The 14,397-nt window shown below is 36.3% G+C and overlaps 1 protein-coding gene across 1 annotated transcript in view; it reads right to left on the minus strand.

The window, feature by feature from the left end:
• Positions 1-773: 773 nt before the first annotated feature.
• The window catches only part of CEP57 (centrosomal protein 57), a 50,329-nt gene continuing 36,705 nt past the window's right edge, over positions 774-14,397 (minus strand). Inside the window, exons 5-11 of the mRNA XM_049889547.1 lie at positions 12,864-12,980; positions 12,164-12,241; positions 8,982-9,089; positions 8,239-8,316; positions 4,885-5,126; positions 4,174-4,318; positions 774-2,723 (exon numbers count right to left, since the gene is read on the minus strand). Coding sequence (XP_049745504.1) covers positions 2,490-2,723; positions 4,174-4,318; positions 4,885-5,126; positions 8,239-8,316; positions 8,982-9,089; positions 12,164-12,241; positions 12,864-12,980 — 1,002 coding nt within the window. The 3' untranslated portion in view covers positions 774-2,489. The remainder of the gene's footprint in view (positions 2,724-4,173; positions 4,319-4,884; positions 5,127-8,238; positions 8,317-8,981; positions 9,090-12,163; positions 12,242-12,863; positions 12,981-14,397) is intronic.

Genomic DNA, 14,397 nt, shown 5'->3' on the forward strand with positions numbered 1-14,397 from the left:
AACTCCCCAGTGTAAACTACAGATTCCCACCTCTGTTTTTGTTCATTCTGTCCTACCTACCCAGAACACTGTTCTTTCTTGTGGCTAACTCCTGTTCTCTAGAATTTAGGCATTGTCTCCTCCTCCAGGAAGTTATCCCTGATTCACCACTCCCTTATGCTGCGCCCACTTCTTCTATGCTCTCATAATACAGTGTACATGCTGTTCCCACTGCATTCACCACACTGTATTCAGTTCAGGTGCCTGCCACCAGCCTGTAAGCATACCTTCTCACTAAGCTTGCCTGCCCATCCACACCCACATCCTTCACATAGAAGATACAGGTGATCCTCATTATTTGCAGATTCCATATTTGCAAATTGGCTATTCACTAAACATATTCCTGGTGCTTTCATTCACGGACATGCGCGGGGTGGTGAAAGCTTCCCGGCCTAAGTTGAACAGGCTGTTTCCATGTTCTCTAATGTAGTATTCCTGGGCCTTTATAGAACATAACTACTGCAAATAACAACCAAATGTAATTGTGTTTGAAATGGATTGTAAAAGAACTCTGCTACAACATAAATGGGTGGATGACAGCATACTTATTCCTCTGCTGTAAACTCAGGTAAGGAAACTTTTTGTTTTCAGTTCTCACCTAAGGATATCAAAAGTTGGAATGGACACCCAGGTTTGAACCTTAGCTGAGGGATGGAGTAGGTTTTATCACTTTTAAGCCACTCTTTTCCTAATTAGGACTTGCAGCCATTACAATTCAAGTAATTGTTGTACAGTTTAATTAGCTGAAATTCAAAGAAAGAGAAAGCAAACAAGAGTTTAATAGTTGAAATAGTGGATGAAACACAAGAAATGTTTACGTCGCCAGAGCAGAGATTCTCAGCTTCCTTGGGTCTATGGACTCTGTTGTGAATTCAATGAAGGTAGACCAGCTCATCAGAAAACTGCACATGCACACAAGAGTTTACATACAATTTTAGGAGATTTACAAATACCCCAAAGGCTATTTAAAAACACTAGGTTAAGTAAGAACTTCAACTGTAGAAAATTCAGTAAGACACCTGACAAGCCTAGTGCCCAGGCAGCCACTACAATTCATGCTGGCTGTTTAGATATAATCCTAGAACTCCGTGTTCTTCACTCAGTTCCACGGGAGGCATAATAAGGAATTCTTTTAACGTGGTTCATGTGTTCATTAGACGCTTAGGGTGTCTCATCACCTGCCATGAGACATTTCAACCTTGTTGGGTTTAGTTTCCATATAAGCACAAGGATGGGAAATAAATACGCACTAAATACCAATATACTCTTATTGTTTCTCATAATGTTAGTGCCCTATTTCGAAATGTATTTTTTGATAGATTACAACAAATAATGCCTTTATTAACAGGCTGTTAAGGAAAGTTCCAGTGTTTCCTTAAAAGAAGCTGCTTTATTGGCAAATTTAGTGGCAAATTTATAAAAAGTTAACATGTCAATCTATTCAGAATTATGACTTACATTATTAACAGTGACAATGCATGTGTATAGTAAATCTTGCACTCATACTGTGCACTAATAAAAACAAATATCCAAGGGGTTCCAGAAGTTTCAGGATTAAAAACCATAATGCCTTGATTGAATAGCATGATTACAAAGTTATTTAAAAACAGCAAATGTATACACTTTACAACACCCTCTCCTCACTTTATTCCAAAATTTCATTATTTACTTTAAAAAATATTTTTATAGTTTTTATGAGTAGCTGACTTAAAATGACTGCTTGGGTCTTTTTTTTCTCCTTTTTACTTTTCTCACAGTAGATTTAAAAATAAAAGCCATACAAGTGTATTTAATACTGATCAATGTTTGTAATGCCAAAAACCAAACCAAACCAAAATAATAGGAAGGATAAGGGCTCAGAAGGAAATGACATGAGTTATTTTTACTTAGCCTCTGAGAAGATACCAACGGAGGAGATGAAAGGAATCCTCCTAAGTGTGTATAAATATTTAAATACAGAAAAATCTACATCAATAGTCAAAGTACATTTAATGGTTGCACTGGAAAGGGGAATGGGTACTTCACATGCCAGAGGAAGATTTAAAAGTGAGACTTCTCAAGCAAATGCTGCCTATGGGATAGCCTCATATTTTGATAATCCAAACCTAATTTTATTAAAGAATTATTTTTTAAAAAAAATCACACCCACAAGTAAAAAACTGGTAATGTGTTTACAAAGTGCAATATATCAGTACAGCAAATCCATTCCCAACAAAGAAGCAGAGTATACGTGGCTTCTTGACCTTTAAAAAACCCCTGGCTTCCATTTGGGTGCTTTAACATTTAGCCGTGCTGTATAACACAAGAAGCCTGTGTGATGAAGCTTGTGTTCCTTAACACCTGCTATCAATTAATTCCAACAGAAGAGAGTAAGAGACCTGGAAAGTAAATTGTCACATCTGATTGATGAAGTACAGATTATCTGAATAAAATTTATGACCTGGTACCAGTCAGTAATCCCACGACAAACTATTGCTTTGTAATGAACTCTGTATGGTTTGCATGTCCTTAAGTAACTGAAGATTTTTCCTGCTTTTTTCTCCAGGTCTCAGTTTGGCAAAGTCCTTCTTATTTGTGGTCCCCAGAGTTCCAGAAGAACGGCTGCTGCTGTTTCCTTCTTCATCAAGAGACTTTTTGGTGGCTCTTAATTCCTTCCTCTGCTTCTCTATCTTCTGTTTCTCCAACTACACCAAATAGCCCCGGCAGGGAAAAAGGAAAGGAGACTAATGAAAACATTCTGTTCAGATAACCAGTACTTTTAAGTTTAACTCTCAAAAAAAAAAACCAAATAGTACATTTTAGGATATATTTAAAAAGGGTTAAAAAATCTACTATACTAGTCATTTAACACTCATTAAAAAAAAAGTTTTTTTTTTTTTGAGCATTATACTACATGCAAGATGCTGTGGAGGATTACAAAAACAATCTGGCCTTCCAAGTGCTTAAAATATGTAATGATATACAAACAAATCAATGTGGATGCTATACTAGCAGTTACAACGGTGTTGCCAAAGTTGCCAGGCCTGTCTCAGTGGTGCCTCTGGGTAAGTCTCAACTGCCAGCCTTTTGGCTAGTAGTTGAGTGCTTAACTGTGCCACCCAGGTGTTCCACTGGAGAGAAGAAAATTAGGTTGGCACTAATAAGCTAATACATACTTGGGCAAATTACTTAATTTCACTGAAGCTATGCCTACCCGAGTGTCTGGGTAATGCAAACGACATGCTCGGCTGCTAACCAACAGGTTGGAGGGTTGAGTCTACCCAGAAGTGCCTTGGAAGAAAGGCCTGGTGATCTACTTCTGAAAAATCAGCCACCGAAAACCTATGGAGCATAGCTCTGCTCTGACACACATGCGGTCACCGAGAGTCATTGCTGAAATGACAGCAACTGGTTATGTCTCCCTCCCAAGAAACTTAGCCTAATTTCCTTATTTATAAAATAAGAACAATAAACTCACCTCATAAGCCTTCCCTGAGAACGAAATGAGCACAAAGCACACAGCATTGTGCCTATCGTGGCAACCAATCAATAAGTGGCAGCTAAACCACTTACGTTTCCAGACTTTTCCACATTAACCAGTAATACCACCATCCTTCATGATAAATCTTTTCCCTCCATCCATATCATATCTACCAGCAAGTAGCTCTAATATTTCACCTTAAAAACCATACCTCGAATCTGTGCACCTCTCCCCAGCCCCAGTCACCTACTAGGCCAAGTGGCTACCTCCTCTGATAGAGATTATCTGGTCTCCCAGCCTAAGTCTGTCCCATCCACTCACCCCCACCCCAAGTAGCCTCTTAAGTACATAAATCATTATGTTACTCCCTGGATAACTTCCCACTGCACTTAGTAAATAGTTGTTTTATTGATTTAAAATAATTAGTAACATAACATAAATATAAGATGTTTTCACATATGTGACCTGGCATTTCTAGGTGCCTTTTAAAAGACTCGGGTAAATTCAGAACCATTTAAATTCATGGAAGTTAAAGAATATGATAAAGAATATTAAATAACCCCTGTAGCTTCCTATTTATGATACACTTACAAGGTCATCCAATTCATGTTTCAGAAAATAGTTGTTTTTTTTTTTTAATCTTTAGAAACTTGAGTGAAAGAAAACTGAATTACCTGGGCTTGGTATTTTCGAACTTTAGTTATTTGATTGGCTTTTGCTTCCATCCTTCCAACTAATGTCTCCAGTTCGCATTCTAAGTCTTCTTTCAGTTCAGTGGTTGGTGACTCCTGGATAAGTTTCACTAGCTGCTGGTGATCACTATATACAAAGCAAAAGTGAGACTTAAAGTTAAGTTTCTTCAGTTTCATGGTTAGGTCCACTATACCTAACTCATGATAAGGCTATTGCTTTGTATTGAAAAAATTAATTTTTTGCAAAACAAAGCAACAAAATTTTATCAGTCATAGTTTAAAATTTCAAGGCACTGAAGGCAGATATGAGAGTTCTTACTTTCAAAGGCCTAATCATTTATATTCCTATTTCCCCCATAAGATTATTACATATACAGAAAGTCTACAGACACATCTTAACTTAAAAGTTTACTTAAACTTAACGTGTATCAAGCTCCCAGACAAGGAAGTAACACTTAAATTTAAGCCTTGGCATTCAAAACATTTAATATTAGAAAAGGGAGAGGTTTCTCCCATCATCAGTGGTATTTGTTAAAATTCCAGTAACTTTGCTTAGTGCTTGATGCAAGTATTATGCTCAACAAATACTTGTTGAACAAACAAAAAGTAGGATTAAAAACTCAATCAAGAAATTCAAAACATGGTTCTAGAACTAAATGTAATTAAAAAACAAAGTAACATATGACAACTCACAAGCTCATTTGCCCAAATTCATCCTGTAAAGTCTGTAAGACTTCTGACAACTCTTCATTAATGGTGCTGGAGGAGGACGGTGTTACTGGCAACTTCTTACTTTTACAACATCGTGAAGATGCTTGCTTTGCCAAAGGAACACTGTTGACTACTCGATCATTGCACAAAGCTTTACTGTGTTGCTTCATTAGATGCAAGACATGTTGAACATTGGCTACCACAGCATGGCTAGGACTGGTGGACTGAAGAGGGAAAAAATGATCAAAGTAAGAAGTTACTGAAGCCACATCCTCTTAAATCTATTTTCTCCCTAACCTGGGTAAAAAGAATCCCCCCAACTCCTACCAAGTCCCGATACCTTGAATCCATCTCTTACTCTCCACCCTGGTGTTATCCACTTGGCAGCTATAGGAAGAACATCTCAACTGGTTTCCCTGCTCCCAGTCTCTTCCATCTCTAAACTCTTAGAGTCTGTTCTATCAGTTATCCTCTTAAAAAATGATTCTGATCATGTTGTTTTCCTATTTGAAATCCCCTGATATAAAATATTTTTAAAGGCTTCATTAAAACTTCCCAGCAATTAATTGCCCCATTCTCTGTTCACCTATACCACTTTCTATATATCTCTATCACAGCATTTATGATATATTGTATTTGTATAACTACTTCAGATATAAGGGCCATTACTGAATTTATTTATCTACCCTTGAGTAGTTGGAAGCACTAAGTACACATATGTCACATAAGCAACATAAAAAGGAAAAACCTGGTAGCTTTCTAAAAGAAAAATTTTGTTTTGAGAGCTAAACAACAATCTCAACGTGCTAGACCAATTTTACCAACAGATGGGTGGGCTGACTTGGCTTACTGATATTTATTAATGTGATTTTATGATTACTGAATCTAGTAATAAAAAACTGGGACTTGTATTCAGTGTCTTTATTTCATTTTTCTAATAATTCATTTTTACTATATTTTACAAATTGGTGCATACTGTTCTACAACAAAGCAAAATTAAAAGTAAAAACTGGTCCTTTGTGATAATTTGAGAAAAACTCAGGTAGATGACTGCATATTCTTAGCTGTTTGAATAATCCTTACCAAAGAGTACACAGGAATAACAGCTTCAAAAGGAGAGCTCACGTTGAAAAGCCCTATCTTTGAACCCCGCCCGTTCAATCTTTGTATCAAAGACTTTGATGAGAATTACTAAAGACAGGCAATCAAATGTGGGGATAACAAAAATATAATGCAAGAGCGAACTAAGTTATAATGTGGGTTAAGGTGAATCTATTCCTATAAATAAACCTTCATTAAATTAAAAATTCTATACTGAGGACCCTGGTGGCGTAGTGGTTAAGTGCTACAGCCGCTAACCAAGAGTTTCCAGGTGCTCCTTGGAAACTCTATGGGGGCAGTTCTACTCTGTCCTATAGGGTTGCTGTGAGTCGAGACTGACTCAGCGGCAACAGGTTTGGTTTTTTCTTTTTTGGTATGCTGAAGATGAATAAAAATCAACTTCACAAGTATAGGATCTAAAGAGGCTGATGTAAAGACTAAGGGGAAAAAAAACCGTTAATTTAGTTGACTACAGAATCAATGAGTGTGATGATGATGTGGCTATGCCCTAACCTTAACGTGAAGCCAGGCTGAATTAACAGACTACCTAGGACACGCCTGCCTTTATTCTGTGGTAGTCAGACCATGCTTACAGGGCTATTAAATTTAGAAAGGAAGAGAGTGATGAGGTGGAAAAGAAACTAAAAAAATCACATCTTATAATGAATGCCTGAAGAAAAACAAGATATTTATAATCTGGAAACAGAACAAGGAAATAAGAAAAAGTTATCTTCAAAAGTTTTAAAATTTTCTTGTAGTCAAGAGTTCATTTGGTCTACGTATATCCCTGAAGGCAGAAGAAAGACCAATGACAGAATTTATAAAGTGGTAGATTTCAACTCATCTTAGGGAAGAACTTTCAAATAAAGCTGTCTAGAAATGTGAAGGGCTGTTTGAGGTATAATGGGGTATCATCAGGAGAGGTATTCAGAGTAGACAAGATCGTTTGTCTGGAGGTTTATGGAATAAAAACACTGGATTGCAGAACTATACTATCTAAATGGGTCCTAAATCTGAACATCAGACTGAGACTATGAAACCCGTTAAAAATACTTGTATGGGTCTCATACCTAGAGAGTTCTGATTCGGTACACTAGTGGGGGGTTTAGGAATTGCTTTAACATAGGTCAAAAGGTGGTCTGAAATCTAATAAAAGACAGCATGAAGCTGATGGAAGTAGAAATATAAATTTTATTTATTTATTTATTTTAACATGATTTGGGGAAAAGCTAGAAAACATTCTCTAAGCTTTTATTCAGGGTTTACTATGGGTTTTAAATAAAATGAACAAACAAAATTCAAGAAAATATTTACTCCCTAAGCTTCTCCAACTCACAAGGCATTCAAAGCATCTATACATGAAACGATCAGCGTACAAACCAGTTCATTAAAAAAAAAAAAAAGTACAAACTAGCACTTATTAGAAATCACTCAAGACTTGCTGATATTTGACAAAAATAAGAGTTAAAGGAATATAAGATTTAAGTTTCTGCACGACTGCTCCTTGGAGAATGAGTCCTAGGAATGATCTGGACGTGAGGTCTATCATCCTGTTAAATTAACAAGGTAGATACTAAAAACCCAATGCTACAGTGTATCACTTCTTATTTCCTTGATCACTATTTGCAACCACACCTTCTCCAAAGTAGGGTCTTCGCTTTTGTTCACTGCTTCCCTTCCATATAAACTTTACCTGCACTCCCACCCATTAAACATTTTCCCATCTTAGTTATCTTCTACTGCTGCTATAACAAAAATACCACAAGTGGGTAGCTTCAACAAACAAATTTGTTTTCTCACAGTTAGAAGGCTATAAGTCTGAATTCAGGGTGCCAGCTCTAGGGGAAGGCTTTTTCTCTCTGTCAGCTCTGGAGGAAGGTCCCTGTCTTTTCTGAACTTCTGCTTCCCAGTTCCTTGTAGATCTCCCTGTGTCTTGGTATCTTACCCACCTCTGCTGCTTTAGCTTGCTTGCTCCATCTTTTGAGACTGACTTCAGACACACCCTACGCTAATCCTGTCTCATTAACATAACAAAGATAACCCAGTCCCAAATGGGATTATAGCCACAAGGCACAGAGGTTTATAACAGGATCTCATTCTCAGTCTTACTATGCTCCAGGATGGTAGAGGGAACAAGAAAATGTTTCCAACATTTCCTGGCATAGAGGCAGACGAATGGATTTAACTTGATGTTCTAAGACCTACAAAAAAAAATCTTAAATTCCACCAACTCACCTTTCCAGCTACAAATGGCATATCACCCAAGCATAATCTATAATGTGGTTGTGCGGCAAAATAGTTTCTAGAACCTCTCTGAAAAGGAAAGAAAACAGTTACTACATGACTAACCGGGAGCTTTGGCTTCATGCTGAGCCACTACTTGCCTCAAGTAGATTGGTATTATGGTACTGAGCTCCTAATAATACTTATCAACACATACTCTGCGCTAACTAGGAAAGGTTAGGAAAGAAATAAGGCACCTGACAAAAAAGCAGTTATACACCGAGAAACTGTGTGTGCATGTGTATGTGTGGACACACACAAACATTTTAAGGGCAAAAGGTAATTAGTACAATACTGAATAATAACACTAACACTTGTGCAGTGCTTTATAGTGGTTAAAAGCTTGGCTGCTAACCAAAAAGTCTGCAGTTCGAATCTACAAGCCACTTCTTGGAAACCCTATGGGGCAGTTCTACTCTGACCTATAGGGTCGCTATGAGTCAGAACTGACTCAATGACAACAGGTTTGGGTTTTGGTTGTTACATCGAGATCCAAAATGCTTTCATGTCTATTAACTTACTATCAGGGTAAAGTTTAGAAGTAGGTATTATTTATCTTCACTTTTTGAACGAGAAACTGAGAACGAAAGGTTTACTTTCCCATGGTTGTAGTACCACAAAGTTTATGAGTGTTTTCACATAAATTACATCAAGTAATAATCAGCACTCTGACTTATTTGGTTCTGTTTCCATACCTTTTCTGGTGGCTTTGACTTCTTTTTTTTAATTCTTCTTGCACTGTCAACATATGGAGATGTTTTATCTTCGAAGATAAGTCTATTTGTCTCTAGACCAGTTTGCAACTAGGAAAAATATGAGAACCTAAAATTAGTGATGTAGAAATAAAAGGTGATTAAAATCTGAGATGTGTCATATAAAGCCCAGTAAAAACCAACAGCAGTATCTGACTGAAAAGCATGTCACAGCTATGTAACTATGTCTTGAACAAATCTGCCACCATTTGGTAAATTATTTTAAATCAGTGCTGGTCTTTCATTTGATCTTCAACTGCTGTTACAGTTTCTCCTTCCTTTAGCCTGAAACACTTCAGCTCCATTATTTGTAGCTGCTCCGTGAACTTTATCTAATGAATTAAATGCAATGTATTTAACTCCAAACTGACGGATGTTTCAGTACTTAGTTCTTCTCACAAATAGCATCTACACCATGGTGCCAAGCACAAAGCAGCCACAAAGCAAAATACACATCTTCCTCTTTAAAAACTCATACACTTACGGTATAGAAGAAGGGAATTATCACTTTATGTCCAAGAAAATTGGAAGTATGCCTGTGAATGTTATCAAGCATTTTTCTCTAAAAGTTTAGTAACTCTATATTAAGTTAAAAATAATTCCTTAACTACATGGTACAAATTCCACAAGTAATTACAAAGGATTTAAAAAAAGGACTATTTTCTTTAGACAACTTTAAAGTTTCCTTCAAAAAAAAATCTATCTAGAACGGTGGTTTTCAAACTTGTCTGTGTATCAAAAATGTCTTAAATTTATAAGAAAAATTCTGATTTCTAGGCTCCTCTCCAGACCTCATGATTCTGAACAATCCAGGTTGGAGAAATCTGTATTTTAAAAGTTGCCCAGGAAATTATGGTGGAGCTAGAATGAACACTCTGAACTACTGGATTAGTAAAAGAAATACTGAGATCATTACTAATACACTGTCCGTAGTGACTGCACTCTTTGTGGACAGAAATCTATTCAGTGACAAGGAAATCCAGGTAGCTCTAGCTTCAGGAATATCTATACATTTTCACACACATAAAAATGCTTTATTCAGAGTAAAATGACTAGATAAAATTCAATGAAGAAGAAATTACTATTGTGGGAGACCTATGATGCTAATGAGTGTGAATACCATTAAAATAGAACAAAGTTTTTAATAAACTTCCGGCTCATTTAGTACTTTCCAGTAGTTGCCTTATATTTGTATGCGAGATTTTGAACATTTTAAAAGTATTTTCATTCTCTCTCATCCCATTTGTTCTCTAACCATTAACAAGATATAAAATGAAGATCAAGCTCTAAATTGGTAAGTAATCTGCCCAGGGCTACACAAATTAAGAGTTAGCCAGACTTGGAACCACACATCCCCAGCCACTGTTCTTCCACCACAGTAATGCTCACCATTAGAGCTTAAAACCTTTACTGATATATTATCAGTAATAACTGATTTGGTCCCCATTTTTTGCCTGCTAAAAGTGAAAATATAACAAAAAAATAAATTCATAATTAATTTTTAATTTCGTACATAATAAAAGCCAATACCACAATCTACGTAAAGCACAACCTGCAAGTTTTCATGTCCCAAGTGAGGAAATGGAGACACAGGAAAATGGCCTACCCTAGAATGGAAATGGCCAGAGAAACCAGGTAATTCCACAATTTGTTGGTGGCCAAAAATAAAGCTACATTGCTATATAACTGAGAAAGCACAGTTGCCACTGAGTCAATTCTGACCCACAGGGACCCTAGAGGGCAGGGGAGAACTGCCCATAGGGTTTCCAAGAAGCAGCTGTTGGATCCGAACTGCCAACCTTTTGGCTGGCAGCTGTATCACTTAACCACTCTGCCACCAGGGCTCCCTTAAAATACATATATACGTATGTATGTACACATATATACATTTCAATTTATATATATAAATTGATCAGAAGGCAAAGATTAGAGAAAAAAATGTAACACATTTAATAAAAAGAGAATATGTTAATTTAATGAATTCAGAGAAGCACTGGAGGAAACAGACACAACGATGAGCGTGTTTGTATCCCTGTGGATCACATATGAAGTGACCCCAGGACATAGTCGGCATCTGAGCAGACTGAACTGCAGAGGATCCACTCCTAAATGTTTTGGAATCAGAACCTGTTTCTTGTGTTAACATACTAGTAATTATTAATGAAGATAATAATTATTAATGACAGAAAACCATGCAAATGCTATACAACTTAAAAACCTTGGAAGGAGAGAGGAATATCTGGGAGGTATTTCAGCAAATAAAATTACGCTCACAGGGGGAAGAGTCTTCTGGTATAAAAAGAAGTGTTTTACTGAGTTCTATTATATCTTCTGGAAATGTGGTATTGTTTGGTATATATAAACTCAATGTTTTTGTGAATCCACAGTGCTTCACCTACTCCAGCTGGTGTGTACTACATGGGATAAAACCCTAGGCTAAGAGAGAGTAGAGCTCATTTTTCTGATACGGTGGCTTCTGAGAACTGACCTGAGTCACTAAGCTATTGGGGCAGCCCACTACCTCAATTTCTGTCCTGGTGTCTTGAGGCCACCAAAGAAAAGTAAGCACCTGTAAGCAGGTTACTGAACAATGGCTTATGAACATTTCTGATAGTGACCCATGGTAAGAAGTAAGTTTTACATGATTACTAACCTTATTACGTGTATTGTTGCGTGCCATCAAGTCGATTCTGACTCATAGCAACCCTATAGCACAGAGTAGAACTGCCCCATAAGATCCCTAGTCTGAAATCTTTATGGGAGAAAATGTTCACATTTTCTCCTGTGGAACCGTTGGTGGGTTCAAATTGCGGCACTTTAGGTTAGCAGCCCAGGGCTTTACCACTGCAGCACCAGGGCTCCTTTATTATGTATACAGTCCCTGATACTTCCTAGTCTTTTTTTTTTTTTTAAATGTTAACTGAAATGCCACAATTTGAGAAACGCTAATCTACAGAATCACTCAAAATTTCCTCTTTGCCTGGAAAAATACATGTTCACGACTTCTCAAATCTTAGAGACAAATCTAAAAAATAAACAACCTAAGATACCCAAGTGTCCTCATTTCTTTATATATAAAGAGTAGTAAAAACATGTGGAGCCTACCTGCTTACATTTCAACTTACCTGGGCTGCCTTAACTTGCATACGTTTCCTTTCCTGTTCTTCTTCACGGAGTTTTGCTTCTAATTCTTGCATTTTTTTCTAGCGAAAAGAATATTAAAAAGGATTAATAGTGAGAAAAATATCTTAACATCTATTTGTAAAATTTTAACATAAAATAGTAACATAAGAAAATGTCTTAAAATTTTAACATAGTAACTATAAATTTGTGGGTCTGGTAATGACTTTGGGCTTGCCAGTATCCATGACACTCTGTTTTATGATCAATTACTAGTCATTTGTGAGGTAGCTACGAGGTTGTTGGATGGAACTATGGGTAAAATCTGTGGCCAAAGAACAGACCTCTGTATGAAAATAAACAGGCCACATGGAGGCTGAACGTGGAATTTTAGCCTCAGTGGTATTAAATACCTCTCCAGGTGAAACAAAACTAAAATTCGTTCAGAAAATAGCTTAAACCAAGTGATGCAAGCCTTAAGGACACTAAAAATCATTTATTCTTTCAACATTTTCAAAAAGAACTCCCTCAAGCTTATCAAGATTAGATTCTTAAATGTGAACATTTTCTGAGTTTATATTTGTTTCTCTTTAAACTCCTACATATTTCTTTGCAAAAATATCACCTTTATTCCAATGTTCAGTGATATACTCAATTAAAAAAAACAGTATTATGTGTAAGTGAATGAAAGATACATTTACTGACTTCTGCAAGGGCTTGCATTGTGGTAAGTTTGTTATACTCCTGTTCAAGAAGATCCAATTTTTCAAGTTTGGTCTGAACATGTGTTTGATCATGTTGTCGTTCTCTTTCTAAGGAAACCTGGGAAACAACATTAAATACAGCATGATAATTTGACAATCAAAAAAAAAAAAAAAACTACTGACACTGAGTGTATCTTAGAATGCAATGTGTGCTATTTGTCTGGCTTTCCACAGAACTACTGAAGATACTACGGAGGAATTCTAGGAAAACAATATTAAGATGAAATCACAGGAACATTAAAAAAATACAAGTGGGATCCTGTTTTTACCATATGCATTGATGGTATTTGGTTTTATATAGTGAGACTATACTTCTGTCCTAGGATAGCAGGATTTTCCTGGATAGAGAGGCTATACACACACAAATACTTTCAATTTGTCTTAAGTAGTCAGTCTCTTAAGACAACAATTATGGTTTTGACATTATTTACATCACCTCTGAATTCTATGTAAAACACCCTTTTTTTACTCAAGTTTAGGGTCAAGGATTTGAAAAGACTACCTCCTACAGGTATTTAAGGATTGACAATAACAGGATAAACTATTAAGCAAGGGTAAGAATGGAAATACGTTAAATAAAGTCTAGTGATAAAAAACCAAAATATTAAGTACCTGAACTTATCTTCATACACAAGTCTATAGCAATAGGTATCATACTAATAGAAATTTGAAAATGACAAAGCAATATAAATACTCTTATCATAAATTTGTGTGAAGTACTAAACACCTTAGTGGATATTGATAGCTCTTAAAAGAATACATTAACTTAAAACTGGCATAAACTGTGTTTTATTGCCAATATTGGAACTATTCTTAATAATAATTATCCTTATTAAAAGTGCTATCTAAAATTTACTGATGAAACAAGTGTTATAATCGTAAGACATCCATTATATTTGTCTAACAGTTAACTCCTAGATATATTAGCCAAGACATCTTATAGTTGCCCCACAGATGTTTATTTCCTGAACACTGGAATATCCCAATGAAGAGAATTACTGCATATTGTTGTTTTGCTCTAATGTGCAGATTGAAATGATCACTAACATCACCCCATCCATCACATACAGATGCTGATAAAACAGAGTAGGATTATATTATTACATACAAATCTGAAAGCAAAAAAGTGCACTCTCCAGTTGCAAAAATGAAAAAGGGACTCAAAGAGCAGTACAGTGCAGAGATACTGAAGCCAACTATGACATGAAGCGGTACTGGTGCCTTTGCATATAAGACGCGCAGGGACACAAAATAAAATATCTGTCAATGTACAATCTGCATGATGCAAGAACCCTGAGTGAATAAATTTACATAAATCTGAATTAAAACCCATGAATCCCATTAAGCTGCTTATATACTTAGGAAATATGGGATTTCCCAGGTAAACAACTCTAAAGAACATGAGTTCACTATGAAAAATAAAAATTAGAGTCCCCAAAAGGAAACAAAACACCATAGGGAGAATCAGCAAATGC

The sequence above is a fragment of the Elephas maximus genome, chromosome 7 (genome assembly GCF_024166365.1).
Source record: "Elephas maximus indicus isolate mEleMax1 chromosome 7, mEleMax1 primary haplotype, whole genome shotgun sequence".
NCBI lineage: Eukaryota > Metazoa > Chordata > Mammalia > Proboscidea > Elephantidae > Elephas > Elephas maximus.